The sequence below is a fragment of the Pseudopodoces humilis genome, chromosome 4 (assembly GCF_049639895.1).
Source record: "Pseudopodoces humilis isolate 2021_Gansu_Grassland_sample_001 chromosome 4, ASM4963989v1, whole genome shotgun sequence".
NCBI classification, from domain to species: domain Eukaryota; kingdom Metazoa; phylum Chordata; class Aves; order Passeriformes; family Paridae; genus Pseudopodoces; species Pseudopodoces humilis.
The window spans coordinates 64,189,160-64,211,692 of NC_142203.1; the positions used below are offsets into that span (position 1 = coordinate 64,189,160).

Below are 22,533 nucleotides of genomic sequence, written 5' to 3' on the forward strand. Positions count from 1 at the left end.
CAAGATTATTGGAAATACAAACTCCGGAGGTCTGTTTTATGTGGGCGGCCTCGCCGCAAGCCTGCCACTCCCGACAAAGAGCCCCGTCCGCGCCGCCATCGCCCAGCCCTGCAGCCCAGCAGGCCCCGTTCTGCCCCGGGCGCCCGTGGGTCGGCCCGGCCGCCCCCGAGAGCCGCAATGGTCCGTCCCGGGGCAGGGCGGGAGGGCGGTCTGTGCGCCGTTCGCTTCCGGGTTCGGGTGCGGGCGGGCGCTCTGTGGTTGCTCCTCCCCGCCGGCGCTCTGGCCCGGCGCGGGCGGGCGCTATGCGCAGGCTCGGCCCTTGCCTCAAGATGGCGGCGGTGGCGGATAAACAGAAGCATGAGCACGGGCGGGTGAAGATCGGGCACTACATTCTGGGGGACACGCTGGGCGTCGGCACCTTCGGGAAAGTCAAGGGTGAGCGGCGGGAGCGGGGCCACGAGCCGCTCGGCGGCCCGTCAGCGGGGCCCCGGCGCCGGGAGCGCCGCTCGGAGCGCGGGTTGCCCGGGCTGAGTCGCCGGGGTGGGACTTGCGGTCCCGCGGCGGGAAGCAGCGGCTGAGGCAGGAACAGCTTCCTCGTCTGTGCTTGCGGAAATAACCGCTGGGAGCTAAATGCTGCGTTTGTTTAGAACAACACCGGGCATGTAACGAAAGTAGGGAATCTAAGTCCCCGAGCTTCTTTTAATTGCATTTTGATGTTCAAGTACGAACTCTTGATGCCCTTGTAAGGAAGGCAAAATTTCTCTCTCTACAGAGAAATAAGGGTAAAAAGATGGGTCTGGGATTGTTGGATTAGTTGGTAACACAGCTGATGTGCAGATACTGAAAAACTTCATGTTTAATCTGCTTGACCAGTGGTTAACAAAGTTCTTTTTTCAGCTCAGATTTTAAAAGTGTTCCAGTGTAAGGCTATGGATGCCATACTGCTTATTTGAGGGCTAGTAGAACTAAGGTAGAAGTTAAATCTTCCCCCTGCTGCCATTCACCACAGATGGCAGGACCGTGCATTAATCAACACTATTCCTGTCTTGTTCATGAGAACTTCAAATAGTGGGGCAAGCAAATAAAAAATATCCTTTCTCAAGTGAGTAGATCTAGGCTCAGGCTGTATTCTTCATAAGGTGTATTTTTTGTTTGTTTTTTTCTTTTCTTTGTTAAGATAATAGGTGCATAAAAAACCAGGTTTTTTTTTCCCCAGTGGAGATAATCCATTGTGTTTTGCTCTAGGAAAGCAGTGAAAAATACTTTGAGAGCAGAACCTTTTGAGTCTCTTTTCAAGGGAAACTTATAAAGGGACAGCCCCAGCCATTTGGGAGCAGTGACCCCCTCCCCACACCCCTGTCTGACGGCTGGGGTACCACTCTTTTCTGTGGGAACTTAGTGATTCCTTGAGTAGAGGAGAAAAAAATAATGCACCAGACAAGCATTAGGTTCTCTTTCCTCATGGAGGGACTGCATGGTTGAGGGGAGGGGTCAAAGATGTGTTTGTTTTGCGTGTTTTTACCCAGCACACCACAGATGACTAAGATTGGTGTGAGAGCGCTTAGGACTTCTGATCAATGAATCAATATGATTTCACAGGAACTATTTATTGTTTACATTACACACTTACTTATGCATTCTAGAACTACTGTTCACGCGAACATGCATCTTTTCATTGGTACCCCTGTCCTGTCCAGGAGCTCTGCACACACCCCTCAGGGCACAGGCTTGGTTACAGTCCAGTGTTCAACCACCCTCTGTTGTCTGGCTCTTGTGGTTCTGTTTTCTTGTTTTTTAGCCTCTTCTTTCTTATTTTTAGAATAGCTTATGTCTCAGCAACCTTGAAAAATTGCTGAGAGTTTGATAAGAAACTCCACAGACAGTTTGGCTGGTGCATACTATGGTCTAAGATGTTCAGATGCATTGTTACAGATTGGTAACAATTGGTACAGATTGAATGGATTGGTTCTAGTATGATCCTAAATTTGGGAGAGCACTGTGCACTACTGTTTTCTTGTCTCCATGTGATGCACTGTGTTACTTTTGTCTTGCTTCAGCTGTGCTTAATAAAGAATATTTTATTTATGATGCACTGGTTTTCTTCTTGAGCACACATTTTCTTCATTTAATTCCAGATCTGTAGTTGTTTTACTGTTTTCATAATTTCCTTCTCTGGTGATAAGGTTTCATCAATTGACATAAAGTGAAAAATGTATCGCTTCTTAAAATTCAGTTAGGATTTACATTGAGCTCATGTAATGTAGAGGGTCAGGTGTATGGCTTTTTGAAAATGAGTGTTTTATTCTAATAGTGGTGGTAGCCTGAAAAAAATTGAACTTGAAAATCAGTGCTTTATTTGGAATTGTGAAAGGTTTCCTGCTGTCGCAGTTAGATGATGTCACACTGCTGGTAGCTGTCACTGGTGTGACTCTGTCCAGTTTATTATTTTCACCTGGCTGTGCTGCTCTGAATTAATTATGAGTGACTTGGTTTACCTGACTGTGCCTCAGATGGGCAGTTGCAGAGATGGCTGTTCTTAGCTATCTTCAAAGCAAATGCCACTGAAGTGAAAAGCTGAGGTGGAAGAATACTGAATCTAAACCAATTGTATGAGACACTTTCATGTTCAGACTTCACTAGGATTCAGTGTAAAACATCTGTCCCTATTTCCATCAATTGTTTTTTAAGTACTGCTAATGTTTTCTGCTGAAACTGATGCAAACTTTTATTTCCAGATGTGTTTTTTTTTTTTTTAAAGTTATCTTTCATAAAAGGAAAAGTACTTGGGCTTCCAGTGGACCATATTGAGAATATGAGGGATGTTACATAAGCCTCTAAATATACAATGATTGTTCCAGCTCTCTAGATCTAGGCTATCAACACTGTTCATGTAGACTGCAAGCTAAGTGGTCTGGATCAAGGCAATAAGAGACTTGGAAATGAACAATGCAGATCAACATGGTATCTAATGTCGTGCAGGAAGATGGCTTTGCACAGCATGAACTATTTATTGTTCTTTGGGTTTTTTCCTGTGTTGGTGAAAGCATTTGTTTAGCTCATACTCTTAAAGACTGCTTTCCTCTGAGCTTTGGATTGGCTTTTTGGGCTGCTGCGAATTGTTTCATTAAATACAATACAGCCTTCAGATTTTTTTTTTGTCTAAACCTTAACAGCTGATCATTAAGTATGTCATGAGTCTGTTGTATTTGGTCTGCATGGCCTCATAATCAGTTTTTTCCCAAATGAAGAGCTGTTGAACAGGAGACTTTTGCTCCTGCACTTCTACAGTTAAAAATACATTGCTTCTGCTTTGAGACTGTCACTGTCATGAAAATCTTGATGCTATGCAAAGCCACAGTGAAGCCTGAAGGCAATTAATATTACCAGAAAAAAACCCAGGAATATAGTAGGTCTGTTAAATGTTCTTTTTTAATTTTTTTTTTTTTTTTAGGTTATTTTGAAGGACTGATAGCTAGTTGAGGATTAGGGTGTGTTTCCTTTTATAGGTAAAACTTCCATCAAGTGGTAATGCAAAGCAGCTTTCAGGAAGATAACACTGGCTGCTTACGTTCCTACATGATGTTATCATCTGGGTTAATGCTTTCACTTCTGTCCTAAAGTTTAATTAAAAAGTGTCAGCAGTCTGTTACCACTTGGTATCTACTGTTTTACTGGTAACAGATACCTTGAACTTAATCCAGGAAACTTGTATCTTGAAGGCTAGATTTGTTATAATTTCAAGTTGAATTAAATGAAAGCAAACATTTCTGAAGAAATTAGAGATTGAATTTGAAAATGTTTTAAGCAACATAATAGCTTTTTCAGGATCTTTCAGCACCAGCACCAAACCACAGTATGTTTTCATGACAATAATTTATTCAGAGCTGGTGGAGCTGAAGAAACAGAAAATCTTGTTTTCTCCCAGTGAGTGAATAAAATTACAGCTTGAGGCTCACTGCCTTGAAGGCTGTGACAGCTAGAATTGGTTTCAGTCAACTGCAAATGTTACTGTTAAATTATTTTGAAAAAAAAAATTCCTTTGAAAAGCTCTTTTCTTATGTGTCTTGCATATTCAACATTGATTGTAGCTAATGAATTACTTTCTAATGTTTTTCTGACTGCTAATGGAATTGCAGTCTAAGGTAGACTGACAAACCAGAAATGAAAAAAGCAGCTTAAAAATGAGATTTTATAACCCACTGCATATCGAAACTGTGTATTTATATTCTAAGCTGTAGACTTGGTCAAATATGTATGTTACTTACTGTATTAAACACCTTCTTAAATGTACTTTGTACAGCAAAAGAAGATACGGTCATGTGTTTGACCAAAAGACTTCTGCTTGGTTTCTAAGAAGTTGTTTCTTACTAACAAAAACAAATGTTACATTTTAACTTACTGATTTTTTTTTTTTTTTTTTCAAATTCTCCCTTGGTGTACATCAGTTCACATTATGGATGGGTAAAAACTTTAAAATTAGAATAGATGCTTTTCTAATTCTTACAATTCTTTTCATGATTCTTTACTCCTGAGGGTTTGAACATTGGTGATATAATCTGTTTAGTTCCTTTAAAACTTCAATCACGTTTGAAGAAAATAAAGGAAATGTGATTGCTTTAACTGTAGGTCTGGTTCAAAGCAAATAATTCTCATCCATTTCTAAGCACTCACCTGTCACTGCTTTGTGGTCTCTCTAGAACTTGCTATGTATTCCAGCTTTGTCTTGCATTCCTCAGTAGTGCAAATACGCCTGCCCAGCACTTTGTTTGTTGTGGCCTTTGTTAGGTAATGGCCCCTCTGAACTGGGGGGATTTCTTTTCATCCTAGTCAGAATTCTCCTGTTTTTTCAGGTACTAGACATATCTGAGTGCAGCGTTGTGATGGTTCTGGGTCTAGGGTAATCCACAGTTTAGTTCCCTACGTGAATTCAGACTGCTTAATTTTTTAGGTGTCTGTCTTCTTGTAAGAATAAGCATGCAGTTGCTTATCATTTTTGTCTGTCTCTCTGTGAAGAACTTCTCACTTGCATTGCTTTTTAGCTTGATATAGAGGCAGAAGGCAGCAGGAAGGTCTTTTGTGCTGGAATGAGATTTACGGATTGATGGGTGTTTGTTTATTCTATCCAGATTATCTGTTGAACACAGAAGGATTTTTGTGGATCGCTGTTGTTTAATCACAGTTTCCCATGGATGTATTTAAACAAAACTTGAATCCCAGGGCTTATTTAAATTCTCTAAACCCTGAAGTGAGGGTAGGCACCCAAATGAGTGAGTTGTGTTCAGCACAGTCATGTTACAAATGTCTATTTATGTGGACAAGGATGAGACGTGGGTGTCTGGTGGATCTGCCTTATCTTTGGGAAGTAGGAATCAGGATGGCAAATGAATTATTATAATAACTGCATGTGGCAGCCATGCAGATAGGGAAGCCTTCTAGTAAAAGAGATATTTAGCTTCTCAGTGTTCAGTGATCGTGTTTTGGGTTTAAGAAAATTATTCTGATGGACTTTGCTGTGACTACTCCCAGTAGCACTTGCAAAGTTAAGGACTTTGAGAGGTAGCTGACTATGAAATAGTTTACAGTTTTTAGTTCCTCTGTTTAAGGAACAGTGAAACCTTAATTTCTTTTCCACTTCTAGGAATGCATTAGGTTGCACGCTTGCATAGTTTTTCATTGTTTCTGTTCTATTTTTTGTGCATTTCTCATCGCATTTGCCACTTATTTAAATAGAATAAAGCTCTGGTGTTAACTGCACAGACTGTGGAGCTGTCAGCATTTTTGTAAGTAAACTTAGAAAGTTTTATAAACTTTCATACATTTTTATAAGTAAACTGATCGGGTACTTACACTGGTAATTCAGAGCAATTGCTGAAGCAGGCATCATGAGGGAGCGGTAGGAGTGATCCTTGCAGATGAAGTAGAAGAAATACAGGAAAACATGTTTGACTGGGCTGCCAAGTAAGCCAGAAGCTTGGAGTGACTTACACAGGAAGAGAAAATGTTCTCTCTAATTAGCAAGGATGTCAGGGTTTCGGGATATGCTTTGCTTTTTTTATTTTTCTTGGTTTTTTTTTTATTTTTTTTATTTTTTTTAACCAATATTGCAGAAAAGGTTACGCTGCAACACTTCTGCTGGTTAGGTTTAAGGAATTTCTGTCATACATGCATCTTCTAATGATAGAATTGTATGAGAAAGTGGAGTCAGGCTGAAGAAATTCTATACCATCTGGTTCTCAAACTCCCCAAAGATAATGGGGATATGTGGAATGCTAGTGTCTTAATTTGGCTACATTCAAAAAGGAGAAATAATGTCTTAACTGAGCAATTAAAAACCTTGACTAAATACTTCCTTGTTTCTTGCAGTTGGAAAACATGAGTTAACTGGGCATAAAGTTGCCGTGAAGATCCTGAATCGACAGAAGATTCGCAGCCTTGATGTTGTAGGCAAAATCCGAAGGGAGATTCAGAACCTCAAACTCTTCAGGCATCCTCATATAATTAAGCTGTAAGTTTTGCTTACTGTAATCGAACTTACTTAGGCAGTAATCTCTTTTTGCTCTCACTGATCTGAAATACATTTAAAGGGCAATGCTACAAACAGTACCTTGTCAGAAAAATAACCAGCTTCAAAGCATTCAGCTGTGCCCTCTGTAATGTGTTTTCACAAAGCTGATCTCTACTGCAGGCTGGAGAGTTTCCATTAGATCTTTGTTTAGACATTCTTTGGACAGGTGTATGAAAAAGGTAATGTCATGACATCACCTTGGTAATGGAAATGGTAGCAGTCATCTGAGTTTAGTGGCTACTTCATTTTTCTTTTTATGTTTGATTTTTTTTTTTCTTGATTGGAAAATGAGTTACTAAGAACGAGAGTGTAAAGGTCATTTCTATAGCAAGTTTATTGTATCTTCTAATGTTTTTAGTGATGTGCTGGTCAGTGATACATGTTTTTTCAGTGTAGGTGGTGCTCTGCAAGATTTTTCTGAATTAAGGATGTACAGTTTGATAAATGTGATTGCTATTTCAGAAATCTTCAGTGTAGATTTCTGCCCTTTGTCTAAATGTGGTATTAAAAATGTGCCTAATTACATCTCTTACTTGATCAAATGTTCATCAGTAGATTTCAGAGTACAACTATGTCCCAGAGTAGACCCCTCATGTCTTGTCCGTGGTAATAAATGATAACTAATGTTGATTTTCTTTTGACTCTGATTTCCTGTTAAGATAATCTATATTTCTAGGGTGTGGGTGACTTCCACTGTCTTAGTCATGATGTGGGTGTTTTTTTTAATTGGTAGACTCTTGTCTAAAGACACCATTGCCACTGGCAGATGCACTCCCTTTAATTCAGCAACAGCTGTTACACTGAAGCTAAATTACAATTAAGTGTAAGGTCAACCCTCCCACTTCTTCAGTGGGCTTGTTTTCAGAAGACTGTTGAGCTGATTTGTGAGCAAAATTGCTATTGCTCTCAGTTAATCTATGAATGAGTCCAAAGGGCACACCTACAGCCAGAACAGAGTAGGAAGTGTCAGTGCACCACGTGACATACCAGGATGAAAGAGGAATGTGTGCTTGTGCTGTTGCTAAACTGAAGACAGTTCAGCAGATTTCAGATGACAGGTTCTTTCTCAGGGAATCACAGGGAGAATTCTTTCTTTTGCATGTGGAATGATGTAAAGGGAACAGATGAAACAATTTTTAGGTAAGGATATGTAGAAAAAAAATCTTATCTTAAAATTCTCTTAAATTGTGATTTTGTCCTTAAACTTGTTATTTCAAAGCTTCAAAGGTAGGTTTTTAAAATTTAATTGAAGTAGAATGATAAAAATTTAATAACCAGAGATCAGTACTCTTAAATACTAACATTCATAATTATTAAGAAGAACTTTTTCCTAGTCCAGAAGTACACTTTTTCATTTATGGCAAGTGAATTTTTTTGCACATTAATGTTGAAAGGTGTGTATTTTTGTAACACTAGCAAAGTGCTTTTGAAGTCCTTTGTCACTGCATCAAGCTGTTGATGAGGCAGCACTGTAAACAGTCTTACAGAAATCACTTGTACCTCTGAAAGAACAAGGACTGATATTCCTGATAGGGATTACAAATTTCCTGCTAGTCTTTGCAATGGTGTCATGACATGGTGAAAGAAGCAATCTTCTGAAAAATATTGTCATTTCAGTAGATGTAGATTGAATGATAACTATTTTAAAGTATATTTTTCATCTGATTATTTGTATTACTTCGGTTTTAGCTAAATGTAATTAGTGTTTATCTGAGTGTATAGACTAATAGATACCTTCTCTTATCAGGTACCAGGTCATCAGTACACCCACTGACATTTTCATGGTGATGGAATATGTTTCAGGAGGAGAACTGTTTGATTATATCTGTAAAAATGGAAGGGTAAGAAGTAGTCCAGCTCTGCAAATCAGTGACTTGCATTCTGTTACTGCATTTGCAGTGTTCCTGTGTCACTCTACCATGATGGGACAGAATTGGGGGTATCTTTCTAGGTATCTTTGTCAGAATGATACAATTAAAAGTTCTGTTTTCTCAAAAGAATACTATGATTAGTGTAGCACAGGATTTATGATTAGCATGTCTCAGGATTTCTGTGACATGTGAGCAGGATGAATATAGTTTATAGGTAGTGTAGTACACAATTTTTAGTGCACAACCTAATTTGGGATATCTATTCACCTGGATCTACAGACCCTCTGAAGATCTGGTCAAATCTAAATACGTATTTTGCAATATCCATATAGCAACAACAGTCTAGCTTTCAAAGTCAAACGGGAGAACACAAGTCACTCAGTCCTCAGTGGAAGCAGAGGATGGTGGACACATGTGTGGCCACTGAGAAGTCAGGGGATTCATTCCCATTTAGGAGTTGTAGCTGTTTGATGTTAAAGATCAGCCAAAGCAGCACTGCTCTGGCTGCTGGTGCAGTTCCATATGCCATGACAGAGTCATCCATGGCTCTGCGCCTGGGAATTAAAGGCTGGTAAGGAAGCAGATAATTGGCCTGGTACCCAGGAATCTTGTGGCTGCTGGGGACGGCAAGAAGAAAACTGGTTTGTCTGTTTGCTTCACAGGACCTCCAGGGCCTGATAATGAGGCAGAGGGCATGAACACATGTCTTGTGTGGTCACAGAATGTCTGCTTGCCTCACAAAGTGGCGTTAATTAAGCTAACCACATTATCAAGGGCTGAAAGCAAGGGGTGCTGATTACATCTTGTTAAATTTGGGTGTGTTTTCTTGTTTTTGGTTTTAATTTTGCTGCTATCAGTTAAAATATATTTTATGACTGTGTTTTTCTTCTGAAAGTACAAATGTTTATATGTTAGCACATTTCAAATCTTTGTGAACTTCGTCATAGCATTCTTCATTTCTACTAATCTGTTAATTTACACTCGCTGGGAATAAACTAGATAAGTATGTACCCAGTTGGAGTAGCTGAAAACTGTTTCTTTGGTATATCCTGTTATTTGAAAGCTACCATTGTGACCCTATTACTGTCTTCTACTATTAGGATAGCTTGTATGAAAGATCTGAAGTCACTCTTTACAGACTATTTGGATATATAGGATACTTGACTTGCTCTGACAAACTATTGTGGATTACAGGCCTTTGTAGGAAATGCCCACCTAAGTCTACTGTTTGGGACTAGCTGCTGATAGCATAAATAGCATCTGAAATTTATAATTTCTATGCTGCATTTCAGCAGCTTTTGCCAGCTTAAATCTTGCGCTGTGCTTAAACATCAAAGTTTGTAGATAATTCCAGTTAGACAAAGTTAAATGTTTGTGCTAATGTTTCTAGTTAGTGAGTATGTAACATCTGCCAAACCCAGTTTCAAAAGTCTGATTAAGAACTTCCAGTGACTTTTTGAGTAAGTGGGTATGTTTTGTTTTAGTCACTTAAGAGCTGTGGTATAATCAAAATGATGTAAGATATAAAGCTGCTTGCTACATGTTCTGATAATCTGCTGTATAAAATATCAAATGATAAGTATAATTGATAAGTTTAGGTCATGGGAAAGTTTCCTCTGGCTAGTAAAAATGAAAAACAACTTAACTTCCAGTGTCTCTTAATTATTTAAAATCTTTGTCTGTTTTAGCTCGATGAGAAGGAAAGCAGACGTCTGTTTCAGCAAATCCTTTCTGGGGTGGATTACTGTCACAGGCACATGGTAGTACATAGAGATCTGAAGCCTGAAAACGTGCTTCTTGATGCACACATGAATGCCAAGATAGCTGACTTTGGTAAGTATGGCTTTATTTTTCTATCTGATTGCATTTCTGGTGTTATATCCTGTTAGTAACAATAGTAAATATTAAATAAAGTGTGTATACTTTAGTATCCTGGTGGTGGGATACAACAGAAGAACATGAAGAAAATAGATGTAAAGCAAAATAATGTTCTTGCACTTTTATTAAACTTGTTTTCCTCTCAAGCTTTCTTGCTGTTTTTTGAGGTATTTTCTGTGACTGGCTGAAATTGTGAACTGATTCATTTTGTTTCTCTTAATATTTTCCCTAAAATGCTAAGTAGACTTAGTTTCTCACCTTTCTTCTTCAAAACTCACTCCTTATCTGTTTCATCATCCATAAAATGTAGATGCTTAGCTCTGTTGGAAGATCAGTGCAGGGACAATTCATCTTTAAGAAGCTGCAGTGCTATAGAAAAATACACTAGTCCTCCTGATTTATTTATGCCAGCAGTTCGTGACACAGCTGCAGAGAAGCCTTGAAGCTAGTTCTTGGAACCATCTGAGTCAGGAAACCTCACCACATAAGCATAGTAAGGTATCCATACTGCTGTGTCATGACACATCTCTTGTAGATATAGTGGATAACCTGCTTACGTAAGTCTCCAGTGAAAGGTGTTAGGTAATGCTGAGTATTCTAAGTATGTTTTAAAAGTATGGTGTTCAACTGTGTGGGCCCTGGGAATCATATTGGTTTTTCATGTGGAGAAAATTATTTGGGTTACATGGCTCACATGGTGAAGAAATGAAGTTCAGTAACTTAGCATCAGCAAAACTGTAGCACTCAGTTAATCATGAGTGGTGTATTAAACAAGAGTTTAATAAAAGCTTTTGTGTGTTAGAATATGAAAGCTAGCCAAGCTGTACTCTTTCCTCTCTGACACATAAAAGGGCATAATTCCTTCTTGGAGACTGTGTTCTTTGTCTTATGGTAGCCTTGATCATTCAGCCTTACAGAGGAAACTAGAAGAAATTTTCTACAGCTGTTAGACTATATGGAGTGCTGGTGCTAGTTCTAAAGCACACCTCTGTTGCTTACAGAGCATCTGAAAGTTTAGTAGTTACTAAACTGCAGTGGTGCAGGAACCAGGTGCATAGTGTGGGGATGTAAATTGTGGTAAAGTCATGTGTACTCTTCAGTTCCCTTCTTCTGTGTAACCTCTAACACAATTTTAGGGAATTCTGTGGTAGCATTTCCCACTTTGGCATTTTAAAAGCAAATGAGGTTTTTAGTACTTTCTTGTTAATGACCAAAATCCTATCTTGCTATACTGCTTCTTTTCTCTTAGAGCAACTTTGTTCTCTGTCATGCCTGTGTCCTTCAAATTTAACTGTTCTAATCTAAGAATGAATATGTTCTCAAATATCTCTAGGCTGTGGGCTGTAATGGATTGATGTTACTCAGATTTCTGGTAAAATATATGGAGGATTATGTAGCATGCTCATATAAAAATTCCATAATTCAAAACAACATTATTTCTTAAGTGGAGTAAATTTGCTAATTTTCTAATTTGGATCAGTAGTGGTTTGTTCTAGGTGGTATATGCAGTGTGATATAATTTTGCTCCCTCAATTTTTAGTAGTTACTCTTATACGCTTTCAGGTCTATCAAATATGATGTCAGATGGAGAATTTTTAAGAACAAGCTGTGGTTCCCCTAACTATGCTGCACCAGAAGTAATTTCTGGAAGGTAGTTTCTTTTATATTGGATACATGTATGCATGTACTTCAGTCATGTTGCTGCTTGATTCTAAAGGGTACAAAACTAGTTCAGTTGACAAGATTGATGCTGAGAAACTGAGGGCTGTTGGTTGTATTGATAATTTTTTAAATGTTCAAAACTTGCTGTGAACTAGCTTTGAATGGTTCCTGTAAGATAGAGGTGATGTCTAATGCCCCAAATCCATTGTGTACACTCTGCCTGAACTGCTTTAAAAATCTCATGTACAGCTCAGATCTTGGAAGCTGAGGTGCAGAGTTACAGGCAGAGTCTGCTGTGAAGTTGAGTAGCAGTGAAATATTTGCTGCAGAGTAGATACTCAGTCTGGAAGTAACTTCCCTTTTTGTAAACTATGATTGTCAAATCTGCTTTCAGCTACCTACCCTAATACTGCCTCTTGTTGATTGGAGGCCATATATGTCTGTTTTACTCTGGCAGTGGCACAGAATATGTGACATGTTCAGCTATATGTACTTGTCTGAAACGTTTCAGCCACAATTTAGGGAATAGCTGACCTTGCATAGATTTCTCTAAAACATTGATAACAATATATAAAACAGGCTTTCTTAGTAGTAGATGCACATTTCTTTCAGTTTGCCATTGTGTAAAATTGCACTGTGGATTATTGTTACACATTAGAAAGGAAAAACTGTACTTATGCATGTAATATATTAGAAAGGGAAGAAGTTCAAGGAAGGCATGGCATAGAACTGAAATGATACAGTGCTTGCAAAATCAGTTGTCCCAAGTTCATGTGCTTTTAATCACTGTGATACATGGAAAAATGAGAGAAAACATATTGAATTGCATTAAACATAAATCATTAATAGTTATTTTTTTCACAGGTTATATGCAGGTCCAGAAGTAGATATTTGGAGCAGTGGGGTTATTCTCTATGCTTTGTTATGCGGAACGCTTCCATTTGATGATGATCATGTGCCAACCCTTTTTAAGAAGATATGTGATGGTATCTTTTATACCCCTCAGTACCTAAATCCATCTGTAATTAGTCTTTTGAAGCACATGCTGCAAGTGGATCCAATGAAGAGAGCAACAATCAGAGACATTAGGTAAAACACTTGCTGATGTCTGATCACAGGATTCTGAAATTATAATAGTGCAAATATGCAGAACAAAGAAGTTATTTATACAGCTTTTCCATGTTTCCTAGACTGAGATGAAAAATTCAACTTCTGATGGCTTGGTTTTAGCTCTGATAGTGCTGATCTCCAGTGAACAATGAAGTATCTATTATAGATCATAGGAAAACATATTATTTATATTATATATGGAAATTCTGAGTCACTTTACATTTATGGCTGCCATAGCAAAGCTGTTTACTTGCATAATGGTTTGCAAAACTTAACTTCTCTGGGGAAAGAAAAATGTCTTTGCTGTTAGGAACCAGTTCTCTCTACTGTAAATGTCTAAGTAAGCTCTTTAATCTGATAACTATTGCTTTTATTTGCATTTCTTCAGGCTCTGAAAAGTCGTTTGTTAAGACGGTGAAATTTCCACATGTAAGGCAACAATCCCTAGCTTCAAAGCACTGGCATGAATTTATGTATGAATGGTAATTTCTTCACCAAGTACTGATAAGTTAAAGTTTGTAGGTAGAGAGAGGCATCATGGGCTCCAGATTCCAAGAGATGATTCTGGAGAAGTTGATTGTGCTGACAAAAATTAGGTTGCTGAGAGAAATGTACTTTATGCAGCAGCTTAATTTTCTTTGCAGAAACTCTAATGAAAGAATGTTGTTATACTACCATAGTGAAAATGCTGCTTTTTTTAGGGCTGGAGGCTAGGAAATCAGCAATGTTAATTTTCTCAGTGGAACAAAAAATATGGCATACTTATCCCTTACTACTTTATTACGATGGGAATTACTTCCTTGCAGAGATGAGAACTAAGGGTTGTAAAACTTTAGCGGTTGGGAACTCAAGTTACCTCAGTTATGTTAAATAGTGTGTGGGAAAGAAGTGGTGTGGAACAGATGCTGAAAAATTTTGGTCATAGAACATGGATGGAATTTGAACCTGAAACAGCTTTGTCCTATTATCCATATGACATGTGACTTCACAGTTCAAAGGACAAACTGAGTTTAATTGAATACCTTGATTCTTCCAGGGGTTGTATGTATGTGCATGTAAGGGGAAAGGCCTGGTGCCATGAACAGTAAAAATATTCCTCTGGGTTCAGTCATTCCAGCTATAGCTGAGCCTTTGTTGTGGTATGAGAAAACATTTTTCTGCTTCCAAATTAACTGTTTTTCTGATTAAACTATATTTTGCCCTGCACATTTGTGCTGAGGTACAGCATTCTCAGGATCACATTGAGTAGAGCTTAGTGCACTGTGCTGGTTTGGACTGGAATAGAGTTGAATTTTTTCACAGTAACTGTGTTTTGAATTTGTACTGAAAAATTGTCTTGGTAAAAAGTGTATATTGTAGTTACTGCTGAGCAGGGCTTTCACGGAGCCAAAGTGTTTTCTGCTTCTTACACTGTCCCCACAGAGCAGGCTGGGGGTGTGAGGGGACACTGCTGGAGCAGCTGACCCCAACTGACCACAGGCATATTTCATACCATATGGGGTCATACTCTGCTGTAAAAATAAGAGGAAGGCTGATGGGGCTGGTCTGCTTGTCATCGGACATTTCTTGACGAGCAGTTTTTTTATCCGCATTATTTGTCTTTCTTGGGTTTTCTTGGCACCTCTCTTGTGTTTTTTGATTTTTTTTTCCCTTAGAATTTTTAAAAAGAAATTTCTAATTATTAAACTGTTTTTATCTCAACCTGCAAATTTTTTGCACTTCTACTCTTCTGATTCTGCCCCTCATCCTACTGGAGAGGACCAAGCAAGTGGCTGTGTGGTGCTCGGTTGCTGCCTGGAGTTAAACCATAGCAATCCTGTTAGAAACCCAGTGTGGGGCTTGAAGGTGTTAAGAAATAACAGGTTTGAACACAGCATATTAGACAAAATAATTATAAATTCTATCTGTATAATGCTTGTTGGTCAGAATATCGATTTTTCTGTTCTCAGTATTGATTTATCCGATCTCTTCCATGTTCCATTTTTTGTTTTACGTGTTGAAGATTTGGGTTGTTTTTTTTGAAATTTGCTGTGCTTTGTAGTGCTTAGTGACTTTTTTTTCCTTTTGTATTAGAACATTGGCCTTGAGCTTAATCTGCTATTTGGGCTCTGTACCGAAGCTGTTACTGTCTTTTGGGTACCATCTCAGGGAGACAATTAATAATTATACATCTTTGTCCAAGATTTTTTTTTTATGTGGAGGAAATACATAATGGCACCTTCACAACATTCTTCTGTGATGTTTTCCCCCTCGTTGCCATAACTTCAGGATCTTGAACATCATTAGGCAGTCAAAATATTTCTATTGGTATTTCTTTGGAGCATAGTTTAGCCTTTCTGGAAGATTAACAAGCTATTTTGGAGCATCTCCCAGGCCTCGCATCTGTGTGGTTATGGGTGGTAAGGCGTGTGGGAGAAAATGTGCAGGTAGGACATGATAGAAATGGCATTTCATCATGAAGTGATAGAATGTCTGAAAGAAAGATGCTGTAGCAAGGAGGTCTGGCTTATAACACTGTGCTGGGACCTGGCCTGCTCCTATTGAACATTGCTCAGTACTAATCAGCACCCTCAAGAAGAACAGGGTATTTCTGTGTCTGAAAACATACCAACAGACACTTTGGCTAAGCCAGAAACCTAGCTTTCAACTATATCACTTTCTCCTATAAATAAATAACCGAAGCAAAAATAACCTTGTTTGGTCATGAATGAAGAAGCTTCTAGGAGGGAACAGGAGAGGGAATCAGAAGGATCATCCCTCTCTGCAGCAGAACAGTCACAGGAACAGCTGGAGGAGGAGACTGAATAAATGAGATGATTCCTATCCCTAAGCAATTTGTGAGATAACAAAAATATTTTTTTCAATTTCCTGCGAAATGTGTAGTAAAATCTTGTGCAGACAGTGATTATTTTATGTACTGTTTTATTGTCTGTGCTACAAGGGGTCTTGGACTGGTAACCATTATTCTCTCTTCCAGCACAGACTGCAATTAATTTTATATTTTAAAGGAATTTCCCATTAAAAATGTTTTCTTTATTTACGTATACTTAGAATTTTTTTATTTTTTAAATCTAGGGAACATGAATGGTTTAAGCAGGATCTTCCAAAATACTTGTTTCCTGAAGATCCATCATATAGCTCTACCATGATTGATGATGAAGCCCTAAAAGAAGTGTGTGAGAAATTTGAATGCACTGAAGAGGAAGTGCTAAGTTGTCTGTACAGCCGAAATCATCAGGACCCTCTAGCTGTTGCTTATCACCTTATTATAGATAACAGAAGAATAATGAATGAGGCCAAAGACTTCTACTTGGCGACAAGTCCTCCAGATTCTTTTCTGGATGATCACCACCTGTCTCGCCCTCACCCTGAACGAGTGCCATTTTTAGTAGCAGAGGCACCACGTCCTCGCCATACCCTTGATGAGCTGAATCCACAGAAGTCAAAACACCAGGGTGTAAGACGGGCTAAATGGCACTTGGGAATACGGAGTCAGAGTCGACCAAATGATATCATGGCTGAAGTTTGTCGAGCAATTAAACAACTGGATTATGAATGGAAGGTAACAAAATAGGGGACCTTTACAGCAAAAACAATGCATTTTGGCTCGAGCAGTGTAGTTACGCAGCCCATATGTCTGAAACTGTTTTCATATTCTGGTATTAGTCTCATGTGCCTGTGCTATCTGTGTTTGCTGTGCCAGAAGGGTTTTGGGGGTAGACTGTACATGCTGACAGGAAAAAAGTTGTGCTAAAGTTTTCTCTTGGGGCTGTACAAATATGTTTGTCTTGGCTAAAAAGACCCCCAACAATCCTCAAATCCAACAGGTAATGAAATCTGAAATCTCTTGATAAATAATAGTGAGTTGAAAGGACGAAAACAATATGCAGTGATTTTCAAGCAGTTCTGGTTAACTGACTCAAATCTCTTTCATAATAGGTTGTAAATCCATATTATCTGCGTGTTCGGAGGAAGAATCCAGTAACAAGTGCATATTCCAAAATGAGTCTCCAATTGTATCAGGTGGACAGCAGAACATACTTACTGGACTTCCGTAGTATTGATGGTATGTGAAAAGTACTTAAGTTATTTGAGTTTTATGGGAAATGATTCTACTTGCAAACATGTCTTTATTTATGTATTTAGAGGTAAAGTAGCTGTTGCCCTTTTATATTTTAAACCAATCTAACCTGTATTAGTGTTTCCTTATTCCTTCCTGGATTAGTGTTCCTGTGATACATGCTTAGCTGCTGCATCCCTTAAATAATTGCATTTTGCTGTATTAGCTCCTGAGGAGCTCCATTTTGTGTCTGCATCAAAACTAGTACCAGTCATGCAGAAGAGGACAGGACTGTTGGAGGTGAGATTGGGACCAACTTAAGCTGCCTTTGGAGCTTCAGCCCAAATTTAAATATTAATTTAGATCTGAAGTAGGCATGTGAACAGTGTTTTCTAGTGAAGATAAAGCATGACATCTAGGCATTTAAGTTTGACTCGGACTGTACCTTGCTGTACTGGGTCTGACTAAGATGGAGCTAATTTTCTTCCTAGCAGGCTACATGGTGCTGTTTTGGATCTGTAACTAAAGCAGTATTGATAACACATGAGTGTTGCTGAGCAGCACTGGCATAGTATCTGGCCTTTCTTTTTCCACACTGCCGTGTTGGGAGTAGAGCAACAGCAGAGCTGGGCCAGATTGAACAAAGGGATGTTCAGTGCTGTATTATAGTATGCCTAGCAAAGAAGGGGGTTTTGAGGAAGGTAACCTTGAGACCAGTTGGGCATCAGTCTGCTCTGGGGATAGTGGTTGCCTTCGCATCACTCCCTCATCACTCCCACCTTACTTAACACTGTTAATTTCTACCCATGAGTTTTCTCACTTTTGCCCTTCCAATTTTCTTCCCCTTTGCACTGAGGTGTCAGCTGTAATATGAAGTTAACCCATTTGTTCTACTAGTAGCTAAAATTTGAGGTAGGAATTTTATGCTGAAAGGAGCTAAAATCTTGAAAGCATTTAGTTTAACCTGTAGAAAAATATATTTTTTGGAGTGACAGTAATACAGCATACAAAGCCTGGTTAGATTAAGTGAACAGAGGAGCTAATAGAGACTGAACACAATGCTTGCTTATGGGCATAGCAGACTAAAGGAACATTACCTACAGCAAGTAGTGTAGATGACGTGTAGGAAGACATTGCATGGAAAAAAGCAATTTTTTTTTGCTTAAAGCCGTGCAGCTGGGGGAGGGCAGCCTGCTACAATCCTGGTTTCTACTTCTGATGAAATACAACCCAAGGGCACAGATTTGTTATATATCTTCCAATAGTTAAACTGATTTGACATTCCTTCTCTCCACCATGGTTAACTGTTCTCTGTTCCTCTTAACAATCTGTAAATTAAAGTAGCTTTGTGTAAACAGGAGAGATTGCCTTTTTGCTCATTTATCCTGAAATAATTTTTCAGGAGCCAACTTAGAGCCAAGTTAATGTTCAGTATTTAAAATAAGAATAGAGATGCTTCAGCAGAACAATACTATTAAGATGAAGCTATTTTCTCCTCATACTGGAGGTAAACATAAATTGTTGCAGCCCAAACACAACATTCTATGGTGGCAAACTTTCAAAAGAGAAGAATAAATGAATGCAAATGCTAACAAGTATAATGTGCTAATGACTTGTCATAAAATACAAATAATAACAATATATAAATACCCAAAAGAGAACAAAAATAGAATAAAAACAAAGTAGATGATAGAAAAAAAATCTACAAGCTACTATTGAACTTAACCTTATAATGCTGACCTGTTTTTGTTTTGAGTAACGTAAATTGAACTTTATTTGAGTAACCTAAATTGAACTGAATTGAAATTAGCTGCTGAAATCAGTTAATGAAAAATACAATTAGTATTGGTCTGAACTAGATGTAAATAGTTCTGAAGCACAGATCAGAGTACAGAAAGAATTAGCATAAGAACATTTGCTGTTGTGCTACTACGTATACAAGTTTTTATTTTGTATGAAATACAGTTTGCAAAAGATGTTTATTTATTAATCAAGATTTAAAAGACAAGATTCAGAAGTGTGATAATGGGAAGATTTTTGCTCTTCCTAGAACTGATTTGATACTGATACCAAATTTTTCTCTTCTCTTCCCTTGTTCCCAGATGAAATTACTGAAGCAAAGTCTGGGACTGCAACTCCACAGAGATCAGGTTCTGTGAGCAACTATAGATCTTGTCAAAAAGATTCAGATGCTGATGCTCAAGGAAAATCTGCAGATACATCCCTTACCTCATCAGTGAACTCTTCGCTTGACTCTTCCACAGCAGATGTAACTACAAGACCAGGGAGTCACACAATAGAGTTTTTTGAGATGTGTGCAAATCTTATTAAAATACTTGCACAGTAATTTTGAAGATGGGCTTATTTCTTTTACAGCAATAAGCATGCCTAAATCTTAGTCAGATGCTTCCAGTTATAATCAAGTGAAATTAACTAAGGCGCTGAAAAAGCTAGCCACAGAATGCAAATTGCATGGGGATTAAAATTATTATGGACAGTTAACATACATTATTTTGAAGCTGAAGTGAACTCTGATTGCCTGCTCTCCAATAGCATAACACAGGTACAAGAAATAACATGCCCTTTGGGTAGTGTTTGTAACATTTTACTATGAATGCAAAGTAGGCTGCCTATAACATTTAAACTAGATGGACCTCCTTGTCTTTTCTCTAGTTATACAAATATCTGATGCACTGTAAATTAACATACACATACTAGTTCAGTGATCTCAGTATGACTTTTGTTGGCCACCCTCTACAGTTGTGACTCAGAACTGTCAGCGTCTCCTAACAGCAATGTATTAAAACTGCTATGTTTCTTCCCCTTATTTGACAGAAAATAATAAAGAATGCTTTGATGCGTTACAATGTACTACTTTTTATCAAAAAGTGTTATTAAATGAATGCAAATCCAGCCAGATGGAAATGCGTGTAGGTGCTCTGTAATGAACTGAGAGTGAAAATTCTGTGGACAACGAGTAGAACGATTGAGTCCATAACAATGGCAGGAGACAATGCTGAGACAAGGCGTGGCACTCCATGGGCTAAACCAAAATGTTGCTTTGTGGAGAAACTGTGAGGAAGCTCCTCATCTGTGCATGTTATCTTAGTGTGGTAGCAGCACAGCAACTCCCCACTGCTACTGCAGGCCAAGAATCCTTTTCCTTAGGAACATGTCCCTATAGATACGAGCAGAGCCTGCGGGCTGTTTCATGCTATTCCAGAATCTGAAATTTACAAGTTTTTAACATGTATGTTAATACTTTGATACAGCTGGTTATCACCTTAACTTAGGATATAGAATATAGTATTCAGTATGAAGTGAAAATTACATACACAGGTTTCTAGTTTTTCCCACGTGACCCTTATAGAAAACTTTGCTATTTAATGTAATTGAATTAAGACCTCTCACTTTTCAGTTGAGCATTGAAAACTGATCATGACAACTTAAGTTCTAGAGGTTTTAACTGTAGGTTGCAGTTACCCATAATAAATGTCCTGCATTTATGTAGCATTTCAGGAAAAAAACCTGAACTTCATATGTTAAAATCACAGGTAGTATTTGCATGAAAACCTTTAGTCTCTTTAAGCTGGATATAATTAGCCATGGTTCCATTTTCATCTGGCACATAGTAGACATAAACAGTCATAAAATCCTTAGTTTTGCATTCAAGACTTAATGCTCGCTTCAAACTAAAACTCATGGCCTCCATTGTTTCAAAGGTTGCTCTCACAGGCAGAGGCTGGAACTCCAGGCATTACTGTGAACAGTAAAACCTGGACTTTCCACATGGATGGAAATTCTTGCCAATGGCTGAGATTTTATCCATGGGAAACTGCTAGCTATAGATACACAGTTTAAATCCTGGCCAGCTGGCTGTAGCCCAGAAATTCACATGCACAGAATCTGAAGAAACATAAGGCTGCTTTTAAGCCCCTGAACTGCTGTAACTGTGTTCTGAACTGGGTGATTGCAAGGTCTGTCTAATAGGTGGGTGGGTACAAGTTACAACTTCATTTCTTTATCCTTATGTGTCACAGATGGTCCCTGCTGGGACATTGGCTGTATCACTGTACCTTAAAGTGGAAGATTTTCCAAAGTGGAAGTTAGTATTGGAAGTTTAAACCCAAAACTAACATGAGGGCCCAGCTGCAAATCCTACAAAAAAGTCCTTAGTCTTGTAAGAATTGGTTCCGATGTACTGAATAAATCAATGGGTTCATTTTTGTTACCCTTTATTTTGGGATTGTTAAGTATTGCACTTGTATAAACACTACAAATGCACAGGTTTTTAAATTGTAGTAATTCCTCACCTAGAATTGGTTTGGGATCACTTGCATATATTAAACTATTTATAAATGCTATCTGCTCCTTGTAATACTGACAACACATGCAAAGTGTAAAGATGCAAAATAGTTCTTAATTTTATGTACTTTTCTGGCCCTCTAGTGCATTAAGACAACCCTGGTTTGTCCTTAGTTTTGGTATCAGGAGATTAAAGCAAGTTTCTGGCAGAAGTGTACATTATGTAGTTGTAAATAAAAGTACATTTTTATGGCAGATCGATTTTGATGGCCAAAGGTTTTCTGGTTGAATTAAGATTTTTATAGGGAAGGGGAGGGGTAGAAAGGGGCACTAAGAACTGAGCTGAACCCAGTTGCCTGTTGTGTGACTTTCCTATGCTTTGTAGATCTTGCTGTTGAAATTGCTTTCTTCACGTGTTCCTACTGATATTCCTGACCTTTAGCCTTGCACTAGAAGCTGCCAATAGGCTGAGAAATGAAACTTACACTTAGCTGCCAGAGTTTTAAGGCAGCTTATGCAGATACACAAACTGGTAAAGTGTGTTACTCTGTATTCCCAAGCTTACTCCTGTTGGAGTATAATGAGTACTTACTACTTACCTTGTCTTTGTAATTTTTTCAGTAACATGGATGAACCTGGGCTGTCCATGTGCAAAACTCACTAGGTAATGGATAAAAATTCATCTTGGTAGTGCAATATGAAGAAAAAACTTTTAATGTTTGTCTTGATATGAGTGTTTAATACAAAGTTTGAGCTAAATTTTATTTTACCCGTTGATTAGCATTGTAAGAAAGGATGTCCTGTACTTTAACAAAGATGTGCCTACTTCTTGTTAATTTCTTTTGACAAAGCTGAATGGCAAAAATGCTTGTTTCTAAATGTATAATTTTTTAAACTTTCAAAACTAAAAACTAAGTAAACATGAAATACTGAACTATCTTGTTTGTGACTGTGTGCTGTTTTCTAGTGTTATATAAGTGGGCAAGAACTGTTACACTCGTTCTAAAAACAGCAGCTATTACAGAAAAAGCAGCAACATGCAAAAATTACAGCACATTTCCCAGCTGGACAGGCTGGTGCTC

The 22,533-nt window shown here is 38.3% G+C and overlaps 1 protein-coding gene across 2 annotated transcripts; it reads left to right on the forward strand.

Annotated features, from left to right (window-relative positions):
* The first annotated feature begins 295 nt into the window (after positions 1-295).
* PRKAA1 (protein kinase AMP-activated catalytic subunit alpha 1) lies at positions 296-22,389 on the forward strand. 2 transcript variants are annotated; one of them, XM_005527962.3, is made up of 9 exons: positions 296-435; positions 6,364-6,505; positions 8,313-8,406; positions 10,125-10,269; positions 11,878-11,965; positions 12,841-13,065; positions 16,162-16,648; positions 17,026-17,152; positions 19,249-22,389. In XM_005527962.3, the coding sequence occupies exons 1-9, from the start codon at positions 303-305 to the stop codon at positions 19,491-19,493; spliced, it is 1,686 nt and encodes a 561-aa protein (XP_005528019.1). In that variant the 5' UTR covers positions 296-302; the 3' UTR covers positions 19,494-22,389. The 2 variants fall into 2 exon arrangements, with proteins under 2 accessions (XP_005528019.1, XP_087910396.1); XM_088054270.1 differs by lacking the exons at positions 296-435; positions 8,313-8,406 and having other exon boundaries at positions 6,375-6,505.
* The last annotated feature ends 144 nt before the right edge of the window (positions 22,390-22,533 follow it).